The sequence below is a fragment of the Diabrotica undecimpunctata genome, chromosome 9 (genome assembly GCF_040954645.1).
Source record: "Diabrotica undecimpunctata isolate CICGRU chromosome 9, icDiaUnde3, whole genome shotgun sequence".
Taxonomy (NCBI): domain Eukaryota; kingdom Metazoa; phylum Arthropoda; class Insecta; order Coleoptera; family Chrysomelidae; genus Diabrotica; species Diabrotica undecimpunctata.
The window spans coordinates 121,453,230-121,477,691 of NC_092811.1; the positions used below are offsets into that span (position 1 = coordinate 121,453,230).

At 34.7% G+C, this 24,462-nt stretch overlaps 1 protein-coding gene across 3 annotated transcripts in view; it reads right to left on the bottom strand.

Annotated features, from left to right (window-relative positions):
- Positions 1-24,462, bottom strand: part of LOC140451365 (uncharacterized) — a 48,683-nt gene that overhangs the window by 17,627 nt on the left and 6,594 nt on the right. For all 3 annotated transcript variants that reach the window (XM_072545125.1, XM_072545123.1, XM_072545124.1), the window contains exons 3-5: positions 11,960-12,211; positions 7,935-8,068; positions 5,107-5,341 (exon numbers count right to left, since the gene is read on the bottom strand). In XM_072545125.1, coding sequence (XP_072401226.1) covers positions 5,107-5,341; positions 7,935-8,068; positions 11,960-12,211 — 621 coding nt within the window. The remainder of the gene's footprint in view (positions 1-5,106; positions 5,342-7,934; positions 8,069-11,959; positions 12,212-24,462) is intronic.

Consider the following 24,462-nt stretch of genomic DNA (forward strand, 5'->3'; position numbering starts at 1 on the left):
ACGTAAAAGTTATAGCGAAAAATTAAATTTTAAATTTCCATTTTAACACCCTGTATCTTTCTTAATATCAACATTTTATTAAAGCAAGGTGGCTTAAATCGTAATATTTTAAAGTGCAGAATCTACGGTTTCTGTTTGTACAATTACTTAAGGACCACCCTGTATATAAACGATATGATTATTGTAAAACATTGTTAAATTTAAATAAAAAAAATATATTTGGTTTACTTAGTTAATTCTTCAAAATAAAGTTTTAGTGATTTGTTTATCTATTTAAAGAGATGAAGAAGACGTTGTAACACGATTCTAAATGAATTAATTATGTTATCTTTTAAGACTATCGACGACTATCATCATCTATTCAGATTGTCAACAAACTAACATTGCTAAATCTAATTAATCTGTGATTTCCTGTTCATTTTTTTTTTTTTCAAAATTACCCCTATAGTCTATACCTATATTATATTACTGCTTGAACATATAGCCCCCCATTACACACAAGTGTTCCTTGACTGGCGTATGTCTAGTAAGGGAGCATTTTATAATTCTGAGCTGACATTACCACATGTCCGTTTAACATTTTAGAATATAATAGAATAGAAATATGCTTTATTGTCACTGAAAATTCTAGGTACAATTTTATGGACAAAACTTACAAAAAATCAAAAAAATAACAATTTACGAATAAGTTAAGTTGCTGCATGTACCTACTCTCATATATATCTACCCAAATATACATAATATATATATATATATATATATATATATATATATATATATATATATATATATATATGTATACAATACTCATATATACCCAAATATCTATAAAAATACTTTAGTCTTTAGTTACTTGTATCTAAACGTACTGTAATTTCTTAGTTATTTCATCATCAACCAGTACATCTCTCTGAACTTAATTTCTAATTTCTTTTTTTTATATGTGCTTTCCAACGTAGCTTGGAATCTAATGTCATAACCAAATATTTTGCAGTATTTGAATAAGGTATTTGGTTTCTATTTATACTAACTGGGATATGTTGTTCTCTTTTGTTAGTAAAATTGACATGAACAGATTTTGTTTCATTCAATTTGATACGCCATCGCCTGGTCCAGATGTTAATTTGTGGAACAGAGTTCTGTATTCATGGTTGCTGCATCCTCGTGGTTTTGTCCGACTGCTAAAATGCATGTGTCGTCTGCAAATGTCGCAATTGTATTAGGTTCTAATTATGGAATATCGCTGCTATAGAGCAGGTATAGCACTGACCCCAGGACACTTCCTTGTGGAACTCCAGCTTTAACTTCTCTTAGTTTTGAATATGCTTCCTCATATTTAACTCGAAAGTATCTGTCAGATTTATATGATTCTAGTAGTTCAGAATATTATTTTGGTAAGTAGCATCTCATTTTATGATATAATCCGTCATGCCACACTTTGTCAAAAGCCTGCGCTACATTGAGGAAAATTGTGGAACAGACTTTTCCTTCTTCTAGAGCTTTTTCTACTATATCTGTTATTCTATGCACCTGATCTATCGTTTAGCGGCTTGCTCTAAACCCAAACTGATGATTAGGAATTAGATTTTTTTCCTCTATAATTGGTTTTAGTCTCTTCAAGAGTAATTTTTCGTATAATTTAGACATGACAGGTAACAGTGAAATAGGCCTATATGAAGAAGCTTCTTGTGGAGGTTTTCCTGGTTTTAGTGTCATTATAATTTCTGCCACCTTCCATAACTTTGGTACGTACCTCTGCCTAAAAGAAGCGTTTATAAGACGTATTAATTTTATTATAGCTTTCCTTGGAACTTGCTTTAACACTTCCCCAGTAATTAGATCAAATCCAGGAGCTTTCTTTGGATTTATATTTTCTTTTATTTCCAAATATACTTCTTTTGTAGTTACAGGGATAATCTCCATTTCATATTGATCAGGGAGCTCCCAGTTAATTATTTCTTGTTCTTCATTTGGTTGAAAAGTATTTTCTAGGTGGTCCTGTTGGCCTTTTGTATATTGCTTCTTGCCCAGCTACCATTAGTATTTCTAATTGGTGGATTCTGTAAGATTGACCTTTTTAATCGTTTGGTAGCCTTCCACAATGAGTAATCAGTTTATTCTCAGTATGAGACGGAAACTGCATACAAAAGCTGAACTCTTTTTTTCGCGTAAAAGCACATCTTGATTTTTGTCGATAGGACACTTAAATCAAAAGATATCGAATTTTTACCGTCAAGCTGATACAAATTTTATTGAACATTGATTTCGCGCGCGTAACCGACATGCAAAATCGACGGTCGCTTCAAGCGTTGTTTCTAAGAGAACGTTTTACTCTACGCAAAAAGTGCAAATAAACATTTTTGTTCAAAATTATCTCAGCTACATTTTTTATTTGAAACATTTTTGTCTGCGGTGTACAGATTCTTGGTAAATCAATTTTTTTTGCGTTTTTACCCCCCTACGGATGGGTTTTAGGGGGAAGCCCGGGGATGGATAAAAGTGATAAACTTTTTTGCATTTTTTTCTTCTTCTTCCTTTGCCCTATCCGTTTCGGACGTTGGCTATTAACAAGGCTATTTTGACTTTGTTTACGGCACCTCTGAACAGTTCGGTCGATGTTAGTCCGAACCATTGTCGCAGGTTATGTATCCATGAGTGTCGTCTTCTTCCCGGTCCCCTCCTACTGTCGATTCTTCCTTGGACTATTAACTGTAGCAGCCGGTACTTAGTATGCCTCATGACATGTCCGAAGTACTCAAGCTTCCGTTTCTTTACGGTGAAGATTATTTCTTTGCTTTTGCCTATTCTCTGCATTACTTCCACGTTAGTAATGTGGTCTGTCCAGGATATCCGAAGAATACGGCAATATGTCCACAGCTCAAAGGATTCTGGTTTCTTCAGGGTGGCTTCCGTTGTAGTCCATGCCTCTGCTCCATAGAACAAGACCGGGAAGACATAACACTTGACCAGTCTTAATTTTAGTTCCATTGAGATTTTGCTTGTGAACCACTTTTTCATATTGTTGAACGCGTTTCGCGCTTTTTCAATTCGTGATCTTATTTCTGTTGACTGGTCCCATTTTGTGTTGACTGTGGTTCCAAGGTATGTGTATGTCTCCACTTGTTCTATTTTTCGGTTGTTTAATGTCAATTGCATCGGAGGTTGTTGTGTTCTGCTGATGAGCATGCATTTAGTTTTGGTTGTATTGAGTTCTAAACCATATTCTTGACTTGCTGTGTGTATGCTTTGCATGAGTCTTTGAAGCTCGTTGCAGTCATTTGCGATAATAACTGTGTCGTCAGCATATCTAATATTATTGATTACCTCTCCGTTTACTTTGATACCCTCCGAAACTTCTCCCAGTGCTTCTCTGAAGATTTGTTCAGAGTATATATTGAACAGGAGCGGCGAGAGGACGCATCCCTGTCGTACACCCTTTTTAATATCTATCTTCCCACTGTGTAAGTTGCCCATCTTTATCTCAGCACTTTGGTTCCAATAGAGACTGGTTATTATGCGCAGATCCTTGCCATCAATATGCATCTTCCTGAGCATTTCCATGAGTTTATCATGTTTGACCTTGTCAAACGCCTTGGAGAAGTCGATGAAGCACAAGTGGACGTCCTTGTGCATGTCTCTGCATTTTTGAATTAAAACTTGCAGACTGAAGATCGCCTCTCTTGTGCCCAATGCGCTTCGGAATCCGAACTGTGACTCCGATATATTTGCTTCGCATTTGTTATATATTCTATTGTGTATGATTTTGGTGAAAACTTTTGTAATGTGATTTATCAAGCTTATTAAGCGGTGTTGATCACAGTGTTTTGCACTTGGTGTTTTAGGTATGGCTACAAAGGTCGATCGAAGCCATTCCTCCGGAATCTCCCCTTTGTCGTAAAAGGTGTTAAAAAGGCCTGTCAGAAAATCGAGGAAGTGGTCATCCGTTTCGCATAGGAGTTTTATGATCTCGCTCTGTATGTTGTCGGGACCTGGTGTTTTGTCGTTTTTTAGAGATGAAATGGCTTTTTCCACTTCAGACCTTAGTATTTCGGGTCCAGTCATGTCGTCATCTTGGTCCACTGTCGCTCTGCGTTTATCGTTAAAAAGTCGTTCTACGTAATCTTTCCATGTGTCAATGAGCTTCAAGTCGTCTGATATAAGGTTACCGTCTGCGTCTATTAGTGTCGGGTGGGGATTATTGGTTTTCTTTTTAGTTGTTAATTCTTTGATCTTTTTGTGCATGTTGTGGTAGTCATATCTTCTGTCGCACTCTTCGATTTCATCGCATTTCTCCTTCAGCCGGTGTTCCTTCGCTTCCTTTATCTTTGTTTTTATATTGTGACTTGTTTCTTGATACTTCACTTGATTTTTGCATTTGTGTTGTCTTCTTTCTTCCATCATATCAAGGATTTCATCCGTCATCCATTCTTTCTTCTTTACGCGCTCCTGTAACAGAAGTGTCTTGTTTGTCATTTCAACAGCTCTTTTTATTTCTTCCCATTTAGCAACTGCGTCTTGTGCGGGTTCACTCAAGTTTCCAATGTTTCTTCTTAAGGATTCCTGTACTTGTTGTTTAATGTTGGGATCCTTTAATGTCCTAATGTTTATCTTGGTTTTGTTAGGCTTCCCTTCTATACGTTTTAGTTTGATTCCCAGTTTACCCACCACTGGGTTGTGATCCGATTGAGCGTCAGCCCCGGGATAGGTTTTCACTGATGTGATTGAGTTTCTGAATCTTTCTGGTATGGCAATGAAGTCGATCTGGTTTCTTACATTTGTTTCTTTCGAGTCTGCTGGCGACTTCCAGGTGTAAAGTCTGCGAGGGGGCAGTTTTTAAAGTCACAAAATTAATATTCTCGGCAAAATTCAGCTTGTTCGTATGGTTTTCAGTAGTGAAACTCTCTGACGACTGGATTAAAACAAAAATACAGAATAAAACTCAAATACAATTTGTACATAATAATTCATTAAAACACGAACGAATCTTTTCTATTCAGAAAAAACAAGTTTTTGAAAAGTCGAACACTCAAAATTATTTTTATCAATTCCCATCCGTGAAAAACACCGTCAAGAAGTTTTTAATCCCATAAGACTGTTTTCACTTACCAGTTTCATTTGACCTTTTGATATTTGATGGGCCTTTATACGCCAAGACGCAATTTGTGGTGATGGTAAAAAAATTCATGATGTTTAATAACCAGAAAATTAAAAATCTTGAAAAGAACATCACCATAACTATAGAACTGATGTGTGGTACATAAACAGCACTATCAAATTTATTAAATTTGGAGAAGTCCTTGTAGTTTTCAATTCCAATGAATTTCAACCAACTCGTATAGTTCTAAAAGAAAAAATAGAAGAGAATATTAGATAATTAGATAATTAAAGTGTAGCATTTGCAAATTCTTTGAAATATATTGAAATCTCCTCGTATTTGCTGAAGTATCGAAGGATAATTTCATTGTATTTCTCTTAATTTTCGTACAAGTTAAAATAACCAAAATGTATTTTCAATCCTTTTTGCGTAATTCTTTGATATTTTTCTTTGATCGAAAGCCGATCGATACTGCATTTGAAATAAACATCCATTTTGAGGCTGAGAAGGTTTTGCCGGAAAGATAATTAGATGACTCTCGCTGAGGCGTTGTCAGCGTTGACAACTGCTTGCAGCGTTATGTCCAAATTTTTCATAGAATTTGTAATATCTTTGTCCTTCGTCCTTTTTTTATGGAAAATGTGTAAAGTTAATAGTAGCAGTTTATTGTGTTCAATGTGTAGTTGCAGTTTAAGTGAGGTTTGGAAGAATCGTTGTTTCCATCCTCGTTTTGTTTCTCCCTGGTTGTCAACCCAGGCTTTTTGGCAGCTTGGAGATGAATTTGTTCGTATGTTCGTTACGCAGAGAGCTTAAGTCCAGTTTCTACCCCTAGAAAATCCAGTGAAGCCCAATTCTACCCCCAGCAAGCCAGTGAAGTCTAGATTATAGAAAATTTAAAGTAGTTTAGTAAAAATCCAGGTAACTTTTTGTGCTTAATTTCAGACTTTTTTTAATAATAATAATTGCCTTCATTATTTAAAAAAATAATTTTTTATTTGCCACAGTTTATAGCCTAGTAACATTTGTAAGTTTTGTAGCAACAGAGTTTGTAAATGGATAGGACATATGTAAGTTTTTTCTTCTATATTATTTTGGTATAAATCTCTCTAACTATACTCGGACAAGATATTGAAAACGGTGACGAATACATTTGCAGGGATTGCAAATTGGCAAATCTAGCGAGTGTCAGTAGCGTACTGTAGTGCACAGTGAGCGTGTGTGATTTTTGATACGATATTATAGTGAATAGTGGAAATATTATTAAATTAAATAAATTTTCAAGCAGAACAGACGTTAACAAAGATGTAATTAGAGACATGGCGAATCTAAAATTGCATTCCACAACATATCTCCTCAACTAAGCAAAAATCCTTAACGAATTGGTTTGTAGTACTCATAAAGAGTATACCGAAATAAAAGGAAAGACAGTTAAGATTTGATTTCGCTTATAGTGCGTATAGTTTAGATTCCCCATGTCTCTAATTACATCTTTATCAACGTCTGTTTTGACTTGCAATTCTTAGAAGGCACAGATTAAAGCAAAAATCTGAATTTAGTTTCGACAATTAGTTTCCGGATTTATTATCAGATGTCGCTATTGCGTCCATATCGAAGCCATTTTAGTGTTGCTTCTACTACGACAGGAAATATGGTTTTCACGTTCAGAGCGTTTGTGAATAGCCGCTCCAAAGATTCCTTTTAGGATGAAATACGTATAAGCGGATTCACAAACGCACTATACGTGAAATCAAATCTGAACTGTCTTTCCTTTTATTTCGGAATACTCTTTATGAGTAGGTACTAGAAACCAATTCGCTAAGGATTTTTGCTTAGTTGAGGAGATATGTTGTGGAATGCAATTTTTAGATTCCCCATGTCTCTAATAACATATTTATCAACGTTTGTTTTGCCTTGCAATTCTTGGAAGGCATAGATTAAAGCAAAAATCTGAATTTGGTTTCGACAATAAGTTTCCGGATTTAAAATATTTTACTTTAAATTAAATACATACGAAATATTTTTATAATAATTTTCCTTCAATGTTTTTCAAAGTTATGTATAAATATATCCTTAAACGTTTTTTCATTTATCTTTTTTGTGATAAGGGATGATTGGTAAGGGTTGAAAAAAAAAATTGAAAAGAAATATTTAATTAATCGTGATAAAAAGATATCGATTTAACATAAATAAAGTACCAAATTGAATAATTCGGTAAAATAAACAATTTTTTCGTAATAAGGGATAATTATAGGAGTTGAAAATTAGGAATATGAAATATTTGAGTTAAATATTTATAAATAAGTCAAAAAGGATTGAAAAATGATACATAGTATATTAAAGCATCAAAAAACCTTAATACTAAATCTACAAATGTTTTTCAAGTTATTACATGCTTTATTTTCCACTTTTATTGGTTTTTTGAAAGAAGGGGTAGTTTACATAATTAAAAACAATATGTACATACGACATAGGATAGATTTTCATGTGGAGACTAAGTCGAGCTTATTTCCAAAATTTTATAAAAATCGATGCGTCTTCAAAGAAATCGTAGATTATACCTCATTTTTACCTTGGTAGACTGGACTAAAGTATCCACATCAAATTGTTGATGAGTGTATGTAAGGAACTAACCCTAAACATATGTGTAAGCTTTATATTCTTTATGTGGGTAACAAGATGACAGCCAGGTGACAAGGACACACTACAGTTAGGTTAGATAGGTTATGTTAGCATGCGTGTAATATTTGAACGCCCGGCATTGTAACAAATATACTTGTACAATCCAGTATCGTATTCTTTATTACACCTTTCATCAGTCTTATACAATATGTGTACTTACTTTTATCTGTAACATATCCAAACCATAATGAACAGCTGCAATAATGTCTAGAAATACGTGGAACCCACACACCACCAACCATGGTCCATAGAAAAATAAGGATAAAGTTTTTTTTACGTTGAAGCAGATGCCAGCTATAAAAAATTATAATTATTTATCTTGTTCGAATTACATATAATGTTATTATCTTAAAAATTCACTTAATCTGTAGCATTTGTAAATTCCTTGATATATATTGAAATCCCCTCGTATTTGCTAAAGTATCGAAGAATATTTTTAGTATATTTCATTTCCTTATTCGTAAGTATTAAAACACCGAATTCTTTCAATTCATCTTAGCGTCGCCGAGTTAAAATAAACCATTTTAGAGTTTGTTTATTATTTCACAGATGTGTATTTCCTTTTCCTTCTTTGATCGTTAAACCGCTCGATACTGCGTTTTAAATAAATATTCCTGTTTAATGTTTTGTTTATATAAGCTAAGCGAATGAAGTTAAAAGATAATTACTTGCTCTAGCTGAGGCGTTGTTAGAAACAGCTGCTTCTAGCATTTGTCCAAAATTCTACGTCGAATTTGTATTTGTTTTCTCATTATTCGTTCTTTTCATGGAAATCTAGTGTGTAGTAAAGTAAAGTAGCAGTTTAATGGTTCAGTTACAGTTTTAAGTGAGGTTTTGAAAGATATCCACATGTTCCAGTTTCCTGTTATTTTAAGAAGCCGAGTCTAAAGTTTCTGTTCCAGTGCCACTTCAACCTCACTTTTGTTTGTCCCTGGTCGTTGTTCCAGACTATAGATGTAGTCTATTTATTCGTGTGGCAGATTCCAGTGAAGTCTGGTTTCCATCCCAGCATTTTTGTGTAAAACCACAGTGCAATCCAGGTAACTTTTGTGTTTCAATTTTAAAGGAAAAGTAAAAATAAACATTTTGATTAATAATTGCTTTCATTATTTAAAAAGATAATTTTTTATTTGTAATATTTTATTTGTGTTATAAATTATAGCCCAGTAATAATAGTAAGTGTTTCCCTTTGTTATTTTTGTATTTACTTTTGTAACTATTCATATAGTAATTTTGTATTGTCTATTTTTGAGTATTTTTGTATCATCTATGTTTTGTAACTGTTTGTGGTGAGACAACAAATAAATGTTTAATTTGTTTTCTAAACCATTTTGTTTATTTCTATTAACTAACTCTCTAACCCTTTTTTTGAGTTTCATTTAAAAAGATATGTTTTTCATTTCTAATAATTATTTCTATAGTTACAATGAGTTGTTGTAATCGGTATAATTTGGCACCTCGAAGCGGCGTCCGTTTTAAATTGCTAGAGGTCTTCGTTTTAAATTGCTAGAGGTCTTTCTTGTGTTTTGTTTTGTTTGTCCAGTAAATTCATGTAAGTACCCCTTTGTTTCATTTTTGTAGTTCCCCCAATCCAACCCCTTTGCCATTCAACTTATCCACGACCCAGCACTCCAAATAAACCATGAGTGCCGTTTGCATAAGTTTCGTTTATTTTGCGTTCTCTGTCTCCACCCCAGTAACTTCTGTCCTCAATTTTCAACCCCTCATAATAATGTCCTATGTGGTAGGCAAAATATTTTTCGTTACAAATCATGTTATTTAAAACACTGAACATCAAGATTTTCGCAGAAGCTTACATTCCGTGAAATAATTCCAAGGAAGGAGGTAAAGCATCTAGAAGTTCCTTTTTTCTATTTTTTCTAGGGGAAATCAAAGCTGGCGGTACGAAATTACCTATACTATTCATGCAACAGACATATGTTGCATGCTGACCTCTTTCGGCGCTAGTCAACGACCCAACTTGCTTTCTTCCAGTTTTTGCAAACATTTTTGGAGGCCTCTCTACTGTGGATAAACCACTTTCGTCCATACTACAAATGCGATAAACTTCAATTTTCTCTTTTTCCAGGGCCAATTCCAACTTTTTAAAAAAATGTTATATTTGAGGCTTATTAAATGCTACAAAGTGGCAAAAGTCGGTGAAGAAAACGGACTGTCCCTAAACACAAAAAAGACACAATTTTTGGTAATTACAAAAGCCCAACAGCGCCAAGAAACTAACAATACATGGAGAACAAATTAAAAAAGTTGAAAAATATAAATATCTGGGTACAATAATTATCGAAAATAATGAGTACACAGAAGAGATTAAGGCAAGAATAGGACAGGCAAGAAATTCTTTCAACAAACTGTAAAAAGTACACTGCAGCAGGGACATTTCAATTTCTTTAAAGATAAGACTTCTGAGATGCTACGTGTTCTCCGTATTATTTTATGGGTTGGAGGCTTGGACATTAAAGAAAGATGTTTCGGACAGTACAGATACACATATATATATTACGATACAGATGTATATTAAGAATAAGTTGGGTGGATAGAGTCACGAATGTCAAGGTGTTGAGAAGAATGGGAAAAGATAAAGAGGTTTTAAATACAATTAAAGTCATAAAACTGCAATATCTGGGACATGCCATGAGGGGCGGGCGTTATAACTTGTTGCAATTAATAATGCAAGGAAGAATACAGGGTAGAAGGAGTCGAGGAAGAAGACGCATCTCCTGGTTAAACAATTTGAGAGCTTGGTTTAACTGCACTTCTGCTGACCTCTTTAGAGCAGCGGTATCGAAGGTGCGAATTGCCATGATGGTTGCCAACCTTCTTAGAGAAGATGGAGAAGAAGAAATGCTACAGCTCTAGCTGCAGACATAGCTTCAGGTTGCCTCAAGGATATTTCAGGATGTCAGCGCTGCGATCTTTTAATCTATTTGAAATGCCATTTTTACTGGTAAATTTCCAAAGTAGTAGTTACCCCAAACATCCTTATGGAAAAGTTATTTTTTAGTAATTTATAGTTTGTAAAAATAAATTGTTTTAATGTTGTAGTTTATAGTTATTCTAGAAAAGTTATTGACATCTGTTATTCAAGAAAATAAAAATCAATGGAAAAAAGAAGTATTTTGTTTGCAGGCACGTGATTGAAAGTAATAATCATTTCATAATTCATGTTCCGAAAGATTTCCGCGGTGAGTACAATACTCACCGCGAATACAATAAATAAATACTACTACAAGAATTAATATTAAACTTAACAGTCTTCCAGTTTGAACCACCTCGATTATCATTGCGCCGAGCTTTAGACATCCTCTTTGATGTCTTCTTCAAAGCTTCCGAAGACCTAGTCTCTCGAGCCCCCATGCACTACTATACTGGTCACTAACCAATGGACTATTGCTACTGGGAACAGAGGACGATTCATTTATTCCGTCGATGGTGATGTGGTTTGGGTGGGGGTTAGCGTAAAGATTGTCGGGTGAAGAACAAGGAATTATTATGTGGGACAGTATAAAACTATTAAAAAGTAACAAAGCCCCAAGACTAGATGATATGTATGCAGAAAAAATCAAGTTACTTAGTGAAGAAAATCTAGACTCTTTAACAATATCTACGACACAGGTCAAGTTCCAAAAGATTGGCTTCACTCTACATTTATCGCTATTTAAAACACGACGTGCAAAATTCTGTAAGGACCACCGTAAATACTACAAAATATTATTTAAGAAATATGAAGAGGCCGGTGGCTGGAGTCAGTTTGGTTTCAAAAATTGATTTGGCATCAGAGAGGCGAACTTTAGTATGCGAAAATAGAATTGTTTAGATCAAAGAAAGAAAGTAGAAAATAAAATGTGTACAAGAGTTGAGATTGGACGCCAAGGATAAAAGAGTTATCGTCAATCTGTATTGGAACCAGACAGCAACAGTACGCCTTCAAAAATTTCAACAAAACGAAAGATTTCTTAATAAAAAAGATGGGTGGTTGGTGAAATCCATGAGCTCGAGTGAGCAGGTTTGCTATTCCTGAATTAGATATATCCCCTATAGGAAATAACATTAAAATGATTTTATAAGAAAATAACTACAAAACAACATTAAGGATCTTTTGATCAGACAAAGTTACTAATCACGAAGTTGTGTGAATATGTACTACAAGCAGAAAAAGATACTTACCAAAAAGTATAAAGGTACTAATCATCCAAAATCCGTCAATGAATATATATAAAAATAGATAGAATTGTGTCCTTAGGTAAGTTGTGGATTGTGCGGGAAAATTTCCTTTTTCTAAAATCGTATACAGTATTCTATAGAGATCGTCTTCATCTGGCTTTGGATCTGTATCTAAATCTATCAGTCTTGAATCGTTATGAAAATGGTTTACGCTCGTATCTGAGTCGAGGTACACATGACCACACTTATCGTAATCTAAAAATACATACCTTAAATAAGTTTCTAAAATTGGTACAAATGTTTAAAATATTGGCATTTTTAATTGCATTTTTTATTGGTACTCAACCAATCACACCTTAGTAAAGAAAACTATAATTAAATAATTAAAAGTGTAGTATACTTCATTCACAATTATAAGAACTGACTTATGCAGAATTTAAAAGTATCCTGCTGATAAAGTCGACGCCATAAAGAGATTTGCCTCTTCAGGTAAATAGTAAAAAGGGCCGGCTTAACGAATTTTATATTTTATTTAGCATTTACATTACATATTTAATTTAAATAAATATCTAGATAATTAAGGGGAAAATACATAAACTGATAACTTATTCAATATACAAAATCAACAAATGCAAAAGTATTTTTTTATTTACTTTTTACTTTAAATGTATTATTTAATTATTAGAAGGCCATGAATCTAAACTTGGACATAATTTTTAATACCTACAAACATTTTAAAATAACATTTTCTTGTATATCTAAATTTAAAATCACTTCAGTATTAATTAATAATTATGATTTTTCCTATCTACCACTTAATATTTTATAAGATTATTGATTAATAATTTTATGTGATGCACAACCTTTAGTGAAGAATAATTTTTTTTCGTGAAATTATTAATAAAGAAATTTATCATTTTTTGCCAACTTTTTCAGACATGAAACGGAAAAGTTAAACATAACATGTCAACATGAATAAATATGAACCTTTTAAAACGAGTAAATCGGTACTCACCTGAGGGACCGCAAACGTTCGGATACAATTAGCGTCCCTTTGTAAAGACAATGACGTCGACTTTACTAAAGTAACAAGACATTTACTTAACACAGAGACTACACATTACTCCCCTGAGTTAGTGATAAGTTATAGTCTAAAAAAATCATTATGAAATTGACTGGCCAGTTGGTTGTGAAAACCAGTGCCAATAAAACACAAAACACACACACACACACACACACACACACACACACACACACACACACACACACACACACACACACACACACACACACACACACACACACACACACACACACACACACACACACACACACACACACACACACACACACACACACACACACACACACACACACACACACACACACACACACACACACACACACACACACACACACACACACACACACACACACACACACACACACACACACACACACACACACACACACACACACACACACACACACACACACACACACACACACACACACACACACACACACACACACACACACACACACACACACACACACACACACACACACACACACACACACACACACACACACACACACACACACACACACACACACACACACACACACACACACACACACACACACACACACACACACACACACACACACACACACACACACACACACACACACACACACACACACACACACACACACACACACACACACACACACACACACACACACACACACACACACACACACACACACACACACACACACACACACACACACACACACACACACACACACACACACACACACACACACACACACACACACACACACACACACACACACACACACACACACACACACACACACACACACACACACACACACACACACACACACACACACACACACACACACACACACACACACACACACACACACACACACACACACACACACACACACACACACACACACACACACACACACACACACACACACACACACACACACACACACACACACACACACACACACACACACACACACACACACACACACACACACACACACACACACACACACACACACACACACACACACACACACACACACACACACACACACACACACACACACACACACACACACACACACACACACACACACACACACACACACACACACACACACACACACACACACACACACACACACACACACACACACACACACACACACACACACACACACACACACACAAAACGAGTATAAATATTACATCACATAGATATTATGTTAAATCTGTGGCACTATCACTGTCGTCTTTTAAATTGATGATAATATTTTGTATATTATATGTAGGAAAATATGAATTCTCAGCTTTCATAACATATGAGACTGCATCTTTCCAACTATTCGCATCAATTTTGAGTACTTCCTTTTCAATTAAATGCAGGACAGATGCATTTAAATGTGGCGAAGTATTATTTCTTCGAACTCTTGACTTAAGTTGATGCCACATATGTTCGATTGGGTTAAATACACAGTAATATGGTGGAAGTCTTAAAATCGTATGACCCATGTTTTCGGCATAATTATCACAAAAGTATTCTTTTTTCAATGCGAAACTTTTTAAAATGTACAATAAATCCTTCTTAGTATTATCTATGTGAAAATAAATATCTTTGTCATACAAGTAATTCTGTATTGTTATTTTCGTATCGCTTGAACAGGGAATTTTATTTAATTGCCTGCTATGATATGTTGCATTGTCCATAACTACAACACTATTAGGAGGTATGTTGGGTATTAACTTATTTTTGAACCAGTCTTCAAATATATCTGAAGTTGTGTTGTCATGGTAATCGAGACATGAATCACTGATGTTTTTAGCTGATAGAGATAAGGCATTTGGAACCCATCCATCGACTGATCCAGCATGGAATATTGTTATTCTTTTTCCTCTATTAGAAGGCGCTTTTGTTGAACAAGATTGCCTAGTATCTACCCAACCTTTAGATGGCGTATCGTGTGTATCAAACCACGTTCCATCTAAATAAATAATAGGTCGATTCTCTCGACGACACTGTTTAATTTTGTTTAAATATTCCATTCGCCATATCCGTAAACGATTGGATTCCATAAGTACCTGTCTTTTATCTACTTTTTTGTATTTAAACCCTATACGTTGAAAACACTTCCAAACAGTTGTTCTACCGCACTTAATTTCAGTGTTGTCGACGTGAAGCCTGTCAACTAATATATCTAGTGTGGGTACAATTTGTTCTTCATACAAGGCATACACTTTGCGACGAATAAGATCTTCATCTGCACGATCGAGCTTCCGAGAAATACTGTTATCCCGTCTTATTAATCTTGGTATAATAGGATTAGTTACAATTTTTCTGACTGTGAATAATGGTTTTTTAGTTAAAGTTGCCGTTTCATGTAAGGCTTCGTTACTGTCCATATTTTTTTCGACAAGAGTTTGAAAAACATTAGCAATAATTTGTTTTGCATCAGTAGATAAATGTATTCGTTGGCGCTGTTCAGGTTCTAATACTTAAATGAGATCACCTCCTTGTCGATTTGCTTCCGGTTCATTAACTGGCAGAATTGCCCTATTATCCTCTGGACTCCAGGGACGCCACATTGTTTCATACAATAAAGGTAAATTTGACTAAGTGGATTCACCGGCAAGTGTACACACTCTAAAAAAATAAACACTTTTATTACAATACTCAACTAATTTTTTACACAAACTGAACACTCAAACGACTTTACAACCAATTCCGTCGAAGCAGACTTTTAAGTGTTAGTTTGTCATCGTACAACTCTCTTCAAATTAAAAAACAATTAACGATAAGTAACAGGTAGAAAGTTATATAAATTCCAAGTAATTTGTTAATAGGTCAATTAAGTTAAACGTTTACTCATTATAACTGTATATACGGGTTTGTCAGTTCTAATGTGTTTGGGATATTACCCGTTTTCCCAAAACTTATTAATTTCCACCACCGGTCCAGTCAATTTAACTAAATTGAGATCTTCATAATTTTGGGCGCTTTTATTTCGTTGAGACTTAAAATAATGATTAATAAAAGAATACAATAATTATGGGAAATTTGTATGTTTATAAAAAGAGTTTTTTGACATTACGCTTGAATGATAATATTTGATCTGATTATGTGTACTAACCTACAGTTGACTTGGCTATATGCCGGTCCTGTCAGCTTGGATAGCTGTGATAATTATACAACAATAGAGTGCTTACAAGGGATTATTCAGTTTTACAGCTGTTATTAAAATAACTTTTATAATGAGACACTAAATTTCTGGATACAGATACTTATGTGTATATTAAAATGATAGATAGTAATAAAGCACGGTCACATATTGCATTTTATCTAGAGAGCCCTCAAGACATTACAATTTTTACTAATGTCTCTAAAATACTTCCCACGTTAGTGGTTAGTGCACAGAGGTGCCGCCTGCTTTGATGGCATAGAACTAAAACAATTTAATAAATCGTTTTCTGTTCCTCTGGGCTGTCGAAATGTGTAAATATTAGTAGCTTTCAGCAAAAGCTTGCTATTGCTCTTACTAGCAGTCCCAGTGGATGATAGAAAACGTTCCTGTAAATATGCAGGACAGTTGCGAATAAGGTCCAACCAAATAAGAACCCGCAGTTCAACTGATGGTATTATATAAGGTAGTAGCTATGCCATTATTGCACTGGGGCTGTATGATTCATACAGGTCTAGTGTAAATTACTCACAGGTGACAACTACATCTTAGTTTAACCGGCTGTGAGACTGCGATCAGGCAGGTAGCAGGATTATCTTTCCAGAGAGCGTTATGAAATGACGACTAAGCAAAAAAATTCTGTGCTCTGCAATCCGGCTAGCAACCTGCGCCATATAGATTCCGGGTCGAATGGTGTGAAATAGGCGACCGAACAGATGATGGTGAACGACCAGGTAATATCTGTGAAAGATATTGGAAGATCAAACTTAACATTACGTAGAAAACACCGCATCGCAACATGGAATGTTAGGGGGCTGCTACAGCCAGGTAAATTGTATATATTAGAAAATAAACTGATCAAGGAGAAGATATTCTGTGAGATATATCTGTGAGATATCTGATACACACTTGGAAGGCCAAGGACATTAGGAGGCCAGTCACTACAAAATTTTTATGTCAGGAGCTAACAAATCAGGACAAAAAGGCGTAGTAATACTAATTCAAAAACTTTGGGCAAAATATGTACATGAATACCTTCCAGTAAATGATCGAAAAATAAAAATAACTCTAAACGCTAAACCAGGCAAAATGCGTATTATACAGGTATATATGATAACATCCGAAGCGGCAGAAGATATAGTAGAAGAAACATACCACCTAATTTATAAAACCATCTCTATCATTCCTAAAAAATAACGAATGATGATAATAGGAGATTGGAATGCAAAAATAGGAAAAACTAAAATAGATGACCACAAGGAACCATAGGTGAGCATGGCTTAGGCGAGCAAAATGAACGACGTGAACGGCTCCTTCAATTTGCCATCGATATGGATCTTAGTATAGCAAACACAATGTTTAAACATCATCTACGGAAATTATCAACATGATCTTCGCCTGGAGGACAATACAAGAACCAAATAGATGATATTCTTGTCACTAAACGATGGAGGAGCTCAATAATCAACGTGAAGACAAAACCAGCTGCAGACTGTGGTTCCGACCACAAAATGTTACAAGCAGAATTTCGCATTAAGTTACAGAGTAAAACAATCACAAACAAAAGACAAAAATGTATTCCAAAACACCCGGAAAAGTTTAGAGAAGCATTAGCAGAAGCTGACCAGTGACTACAGGAGACTCGTGACAAACTATGGGAATACACAAATAAATAGATCACTGAAGCCATCAACAATACTAATCCCAAACACAGAACAGCTAGGAAAAAACATTGGATGGCTGAAGAGACTCTCAATCTTGTAGAAGAAAGACGAAAACTTAGAAACGGCACATCAAATTCAAAACAAAAATAGAGATATGCACCATAAATACAACTATTAAACACTTGTGCAGAGAGACAAAAATAATTATATTAAAAACATATGTGTATAGCTAGAGGAACATGCTGACCGCCAAGAATCTAGAGAACTTTTCTCAAAAGTCAAGTATCTAGCGAGAGAATTCAAACCGTAGACACAGATCATCAAAGATAATAGTAGAAATACCATAACAAACCCCGGCGGTATCGTAGAGGGGTGGAAACAAAATTTCGAGATACTATTCTCTAACAATGACTTAGAAAATAATACAGAGTAAAGAAGTTGTGAAAAAAAACCTCAAATATTGAAATCAGAAATTGGGGCGGCAATTAAAAAGCTAAAATTCAGAAAAGCAGGAGGAGAAGATAGAATAACAGCTGAAACACTCAAAGAAATGGAAGAATTAGGGACGGAAGTAATGCTTAGAATTTGCAATGAGATCTGAAATACTGGAAAGTGGCCAAATGACTGGGGTAAACTCACGTTTATTCCCATATATAAAAAAGATTAAATTCAATTCTCTTACCACAAATTCCCCAAAAACAATGCGGATTCGTCTCAGGTAGAGGAACAAGAGAACATATTCTTTATATTCGTCAAATTATCGAAAAAAAGAGTTTAACATCGAAACATATTTATGCTTTGTTGACTACTCCAGGGCCTTCGCTTCCGTAAAATGGGATAAAATGTGGCATATACGTAAAGCAATGGGTACGTCAGAACATCTAATCTATTTATTACAAAAACTATATGTAAATAATACTGCTAATGTAAGAGTTAATAATGTGGTTTCGAAAACTTAAGCTACATTCTGATCGGCAACAGGAGAGAGAATTGCTCCTCTCCTGTTGCCGACCAGAATGTAGATTCGATTTTTTAAATAATTTTACTATTTGTTCTTGTATAGTGCATTGTTATGTTAAACTTCATGTTTAATTTTATGTTTATGACATTCTGGGATTGTTGGATAGCCCAAAACTGACGAAATGCCCCTGAACATGCTCTAGTGAGCGAAAGTACTTGGGCAAGATTTAATTAATAAGACTGTGCTCGATATCTGCCTTTATTTTATCAAAGTTCATTTATTCGAGCATTCAACATTATATCAAAAAATGAAATAGTTCTTGGCACAATTCTTTTTTCTGATGAATCAACATTTACATTGAACGGAGAGGTAAACCGACAAAACTGTAGTTATTGGTCAGCGGAGAATCCTCATTGGATGCGTGAGACACACACTCAGTATCCTCAAAAGTTGAATGTTTGGGCAGGTATTATAGGAGATCATATTATGGAGAGAAACTGGACGTGGATCGCACCCAATGGTTTAACAAAAAATGAGATTGATTACATCCTATCCAAAGAAAATAACATAGTACAAGACGTTACAGTCATAAACATGATTTCCGTAGGAAGTGATCACAGAATTGTTAGAGCCAAAATCAAAATTAACGTCACAACAGACAGACAAAAATTTAAACCACCTAAAATACATACAGAACTTCTTAAAGAACGCAAAGAGCAATATATAAACCAGCTAAAAAGAAGTGACATATCACAGCTAAAGGGTTTGCAACTAGACGAAATAAACGATAAAATAACAACAGAACTACTAGAAGCAGGCCTGAAGATTGCTAATAAACAAAAGCGAACACAACAAAAAATTAGCACTAAATCACAAGATATGCTAAAAAAACGACGACAACTCCTGAATGATAACAAAAGAAATAGAGTGGAGTTTACCGAACTGAACAAAACCATAAGAAAACAGATAAAGGAAGATTTAAAATAATACCAAGAAGATCGCATTAAGAAAATTATAGAGAAGAACAAAAGTTTAAAAACAATGAAGACAAATATAGGAAAAAGAAAACTAATCATGCTTAAAGCTAAGAACAATGAAGAAAGAGATCTAGGAGAAATAGTAAAAATCACAGAAAGATATTACACAGACCTATACAGTTCTAAAAATGACCCACCACTATCATCTAAATAGAATCTCTCGAGGAAAATACAAAATGTTGGCTCAGAGATATTACCAGAAATAACTGAAGATGAAATCGAAAAATCCATAAACGACATGAAAAGAAATAAAGCGGCCGGTGAGGACAAAATACTGGCGTAACTGCTAAAAGAAGGAGGAGACACGATCAAAAAAAATGCTAAAAATACTGTTCAACAAATGTCTGTTTGAAGGTAAAATACCTAAACAATGGAGAAATGCCAACACAATCTTAATACATAAGAAAGGAGACTGAACAGACCTAAATAACTACCGTCCTATTTCCCTTTTGTCACAACTATATAAAACCTTCACAAGAATAATAAACAACCGACTAACCTATAAACTTGATAACTACCAACCAGTGGAACAGGCCGGATTCAGGAAAGGATACAGCACAATGAGAAAACCAATGAATACAACCTTCCGCTGTACTTAGCATTCGTAGATTATGAAAAGGCTTTCGACAGCATTAAACACTGGGCGGTGGAAGAAGCTCTGGTCAATAGTAGCATAGATTCAAGATACCGACAATTGATACATGATATTTACCAAAACGCAACCATGACCGTAATTCTGGACGACAAATTAATAATGGATAATATAAAAGTTAAACGAGGAGTCCGACGAGGCGATATAATTTCACCTAAACTGTTTACCTTGACCCTCGAAGATATAATAAAATCAACAGATTTTATACAGACAGAGGAATATGTATTAACGGAAAGTACCTAAATCACCTTAGATATGCGGATGATATACTCCTGATCTCCTCGGAACGACAAGAACTAGAATTAATGCTGAATGAACTTCATGAAAAATCACTGCAAAAAGGCCTTAAAATTAGCTTCAACAAAACAAAAGTAATGACAAACACGGAAGACCAAGAGGCAATAAAAATACAAACAGAAAAAATAGAACAGGTAAATAAGTATATATATATATATATATATATATATATATATATATATATATATATATATATATATATATATATATATATATATATATATATATATATATATATATCTAGGACAAGCAATCAGAGCTAACAGAGAAAATCAAACAGCCGAAATATCGAGACGAGTAAGAATGGGATGGGCAGCGTTCGGCAAACTTTCTTACGTTCTAAAAAATCAAACAATCCCTCTATACTTACGAAGCAAGGTATATAACTCCTGTATGATACCGGTGCTCACCTACGGAGCACAGACATGGACATTTACACAGGCCAATTTGGATAGGATAAGGAAGGCACAAAGAGCGATGGAGAGACAAATGTTGGGCATATCACTTAAAGATAGAAAACGTAACCAGTGGATCAGAACCAGAACAAAGACAGTAGACGCGATAGAACAAGCAGCAAAACTGAAATGGAAATGGGCTGGACACAATGAACGTCTCCAAGACGGACGATGGAACAATGCCATCGGAAAGTGGCGTCCATACAATGCAAAGAGATCAAGAGGCAGACCACAGATGAGGTGGAAAGATGACATCAGGAAACAAGGAGGTCCCACATGGCAGAGAACAGCTCAAGATAGGGAAAGATGGAGAGAACTGAGGGAAACCTACATCCAACAATGGAAGAATAGAGAATAGGTTGAAAAAAAAAATATTTGTAGATGGTAATTTTACAGCGGAAAAATATTTAAGCATGCTAAGAGACGATGTTCTTCCTCAGTTGGCTAACTTATATCCCAATCCAATAGATCCGACCCTACTACATGAAATTGTCTGGTTCCCCCATTATGCTTTAATGGTGAGAAATTACTTGAATGAAATCTTCTTCAATAAATGGATTGGACGAAGGGGTACTATTCAGTGGCCAGCTAGGTCGCCAGATTTTACGCCTTTGGATTTTTTTCTGTGGGATTATCTCAAGAACAAAGTATATGCAACACAACCAACTAGCATTGAAGACCTCAAAGAAAGGATAACTACAGAAATAGGGAATATTTCACCTCAAACTTTAAACAAAGTTCGGGACGAGTTTTATAGGAGACTGTGTTATTGTCAACAACAAGGTGGAGAACATTTTGAGCATTTATTTTAATGTAATCCAATCAATTACCTCGGGTATTCTATGAATGAATTGTCTTGAAGAAAATTATACTTAATTTCAAAATTTCACCTTGTATTATTCATAATAGACCCTACATGATATAATTCGTTGAGATCAGGTTGTTAAGGAGCTTTTAAAAACATAAAAATATACAGGGTATTTCATTTATAATACAGATTATGGACTATGCCAGACTTGCGTGGACCATCCTGTACATTTAAATTTATGTTTAAAAAGCGCAAATTTAAATTTAAAAGTTAAGGTATCTCAAAGTTTTTTATTATTTTCTAAAATAAGGACACAAACAATTTTATTCCATAAGTGGTTTCCACACTATATACAGGGTGAGTCATAACTATTGGGACATAGACTAAGGTCAGGTTATTTGGACCAAAATATGGCTATTGGGCCAAATATGCCTTAATAAAATGTTGCTGAGAAAAAAGATACAGGGCGTTAAAGTTAATTTTTGTTTTTCGTTTTTTGCTAATAGTTTCCCTGTATATTTATAAATTGCTATCAAAATTGGCACAGAGGCATAATCTTAGACAAGAAATAGTATTTTATTTACAATTCCACTATCAAATACCAAACTAATAAACAAAGTTGCAACTAACGTAAGGTTTCCGTTTTGACGATAAATCAAAACTAAACACACTTTAACTTAAAAGAACTCAAAAAAAAACTCAAACTAAATGTTCTACTAGACCTTTTCTAACTCTTTTTATGAAGGATTTTCGGACGTTAAAAAAATAATATTCTGTCCCCTTATAAGATTAGCTGCATTTTGAATGTATCTCCAAAGTTCGTCTCGTGTATTAATTTCATTGGCATAAACTAAGGACTTCATATGCCCCCAAAAATAAAAATTTAGCGGGTTGTACTCAGGACTTCTTGGTGGCCATTGAAAATCACTGCCTCTGCCAATCCATCGTTGAGGAAATACGTCATTAAGATAATTTCTAACAGCTAATGAAAAAAGGTGGCGCTCCATCCTGCATAAACCACATTTTTCTTCTTACATCCAGTGACAGATCATCTAAGATATCACTAAGAGTATTTTCCAGAAAGAATAAATAAGAATCTTCATTTAAATTCGGAGGAAGAACATAAGGCCCTAGTAGTTGGTCGCCTATAATGCCACACCAAATATTCAATTTAAACTCATGCTGAAAATGTCTAGCTTTAATGGCATGCGGGTTTTCTTCTTCCCAATAATGACTATTTCGCCAATTAAGAACCCCTCGTCTGGTAAAAGTTGCTTCGTCGGTGAACATAATATTCTTAATAAAGTGTCTGTCATTGCGATGTTTATTCAGAATACGTTGGCAAAACTGTCACCGTCGTGGAAGATCTGTTGGAAGTAAATTTTGAACAGGAGTGAAGTGATAAGGATGGAGGTTCTCTTTTTTTAGAATTCTAACAACAGACGACTGACTTACTCCTGTTGCTGGTGATAGATGTCGTGAACTTATTTCAGGATTTTCATCTACTCGAACCAAAAGTTCATCTTCTTGATTAGGTGTGATTTGTTTTGGTCGACCACCCCGATTTTTAGTGTGAAATGACCCAGTTTCACCTAAACTACGATATAATCTTGCAAAAGTTTTGTGATTTGGTTGCCTTCTGTTTGCGTATAACATTCCATACCTTCTGGCTGCCGAGCGACCTCAAAAATTTTCTTGTGCGTATACGCAAATCATATCTCGCATTTCTTCATTAGTAAAATGATTGTGACGAGGCATTTCAATCAAAAAAAGTAATGATTACTTTTAAAAAATGCAACATTACACTACACTGTCACATCAAAAATAATTTACTCTGAACAAATGACATTTACCAACAACAATTATCTGACAGTCCAAAGCATACTTTTCATAAATGAAATAATATTTGAAATCCTTTTTTAAGACTCTAAGCAGTTCGACTGCGTTTTTATCGAAAACAGTTGAAATTATCATGTTTAAACAAGAGTACCAATTTTACGTAAAAATGATGTTTACGTCATATTTTCTAATAAAAATTACTAAAAAGTTTCATCAGAAAAAGTTTAGACTCAATTTGATCCTTAGGAATGATCCACGTGGCGCCCTCTATGACAAAACGTAAAATTGTAAATAAAATACTATTTCTTGTCTAAGATTATGCCTCTGTGCCAATTTTGATAGCAATTTATAAATATACAGGGAAACTATTAGCAAAAAACGAAAAACAAAAATTAAATTTAACACCTTGTATCTTTTTTCTCAGCAACATTTTATTAAGGCATATTTGACCCAATAGCCATATTTTGGTCCAAATAACCTGTCCTTAGTCTATGTCCCAATAGTTATGACTCACCCTGTATACATAA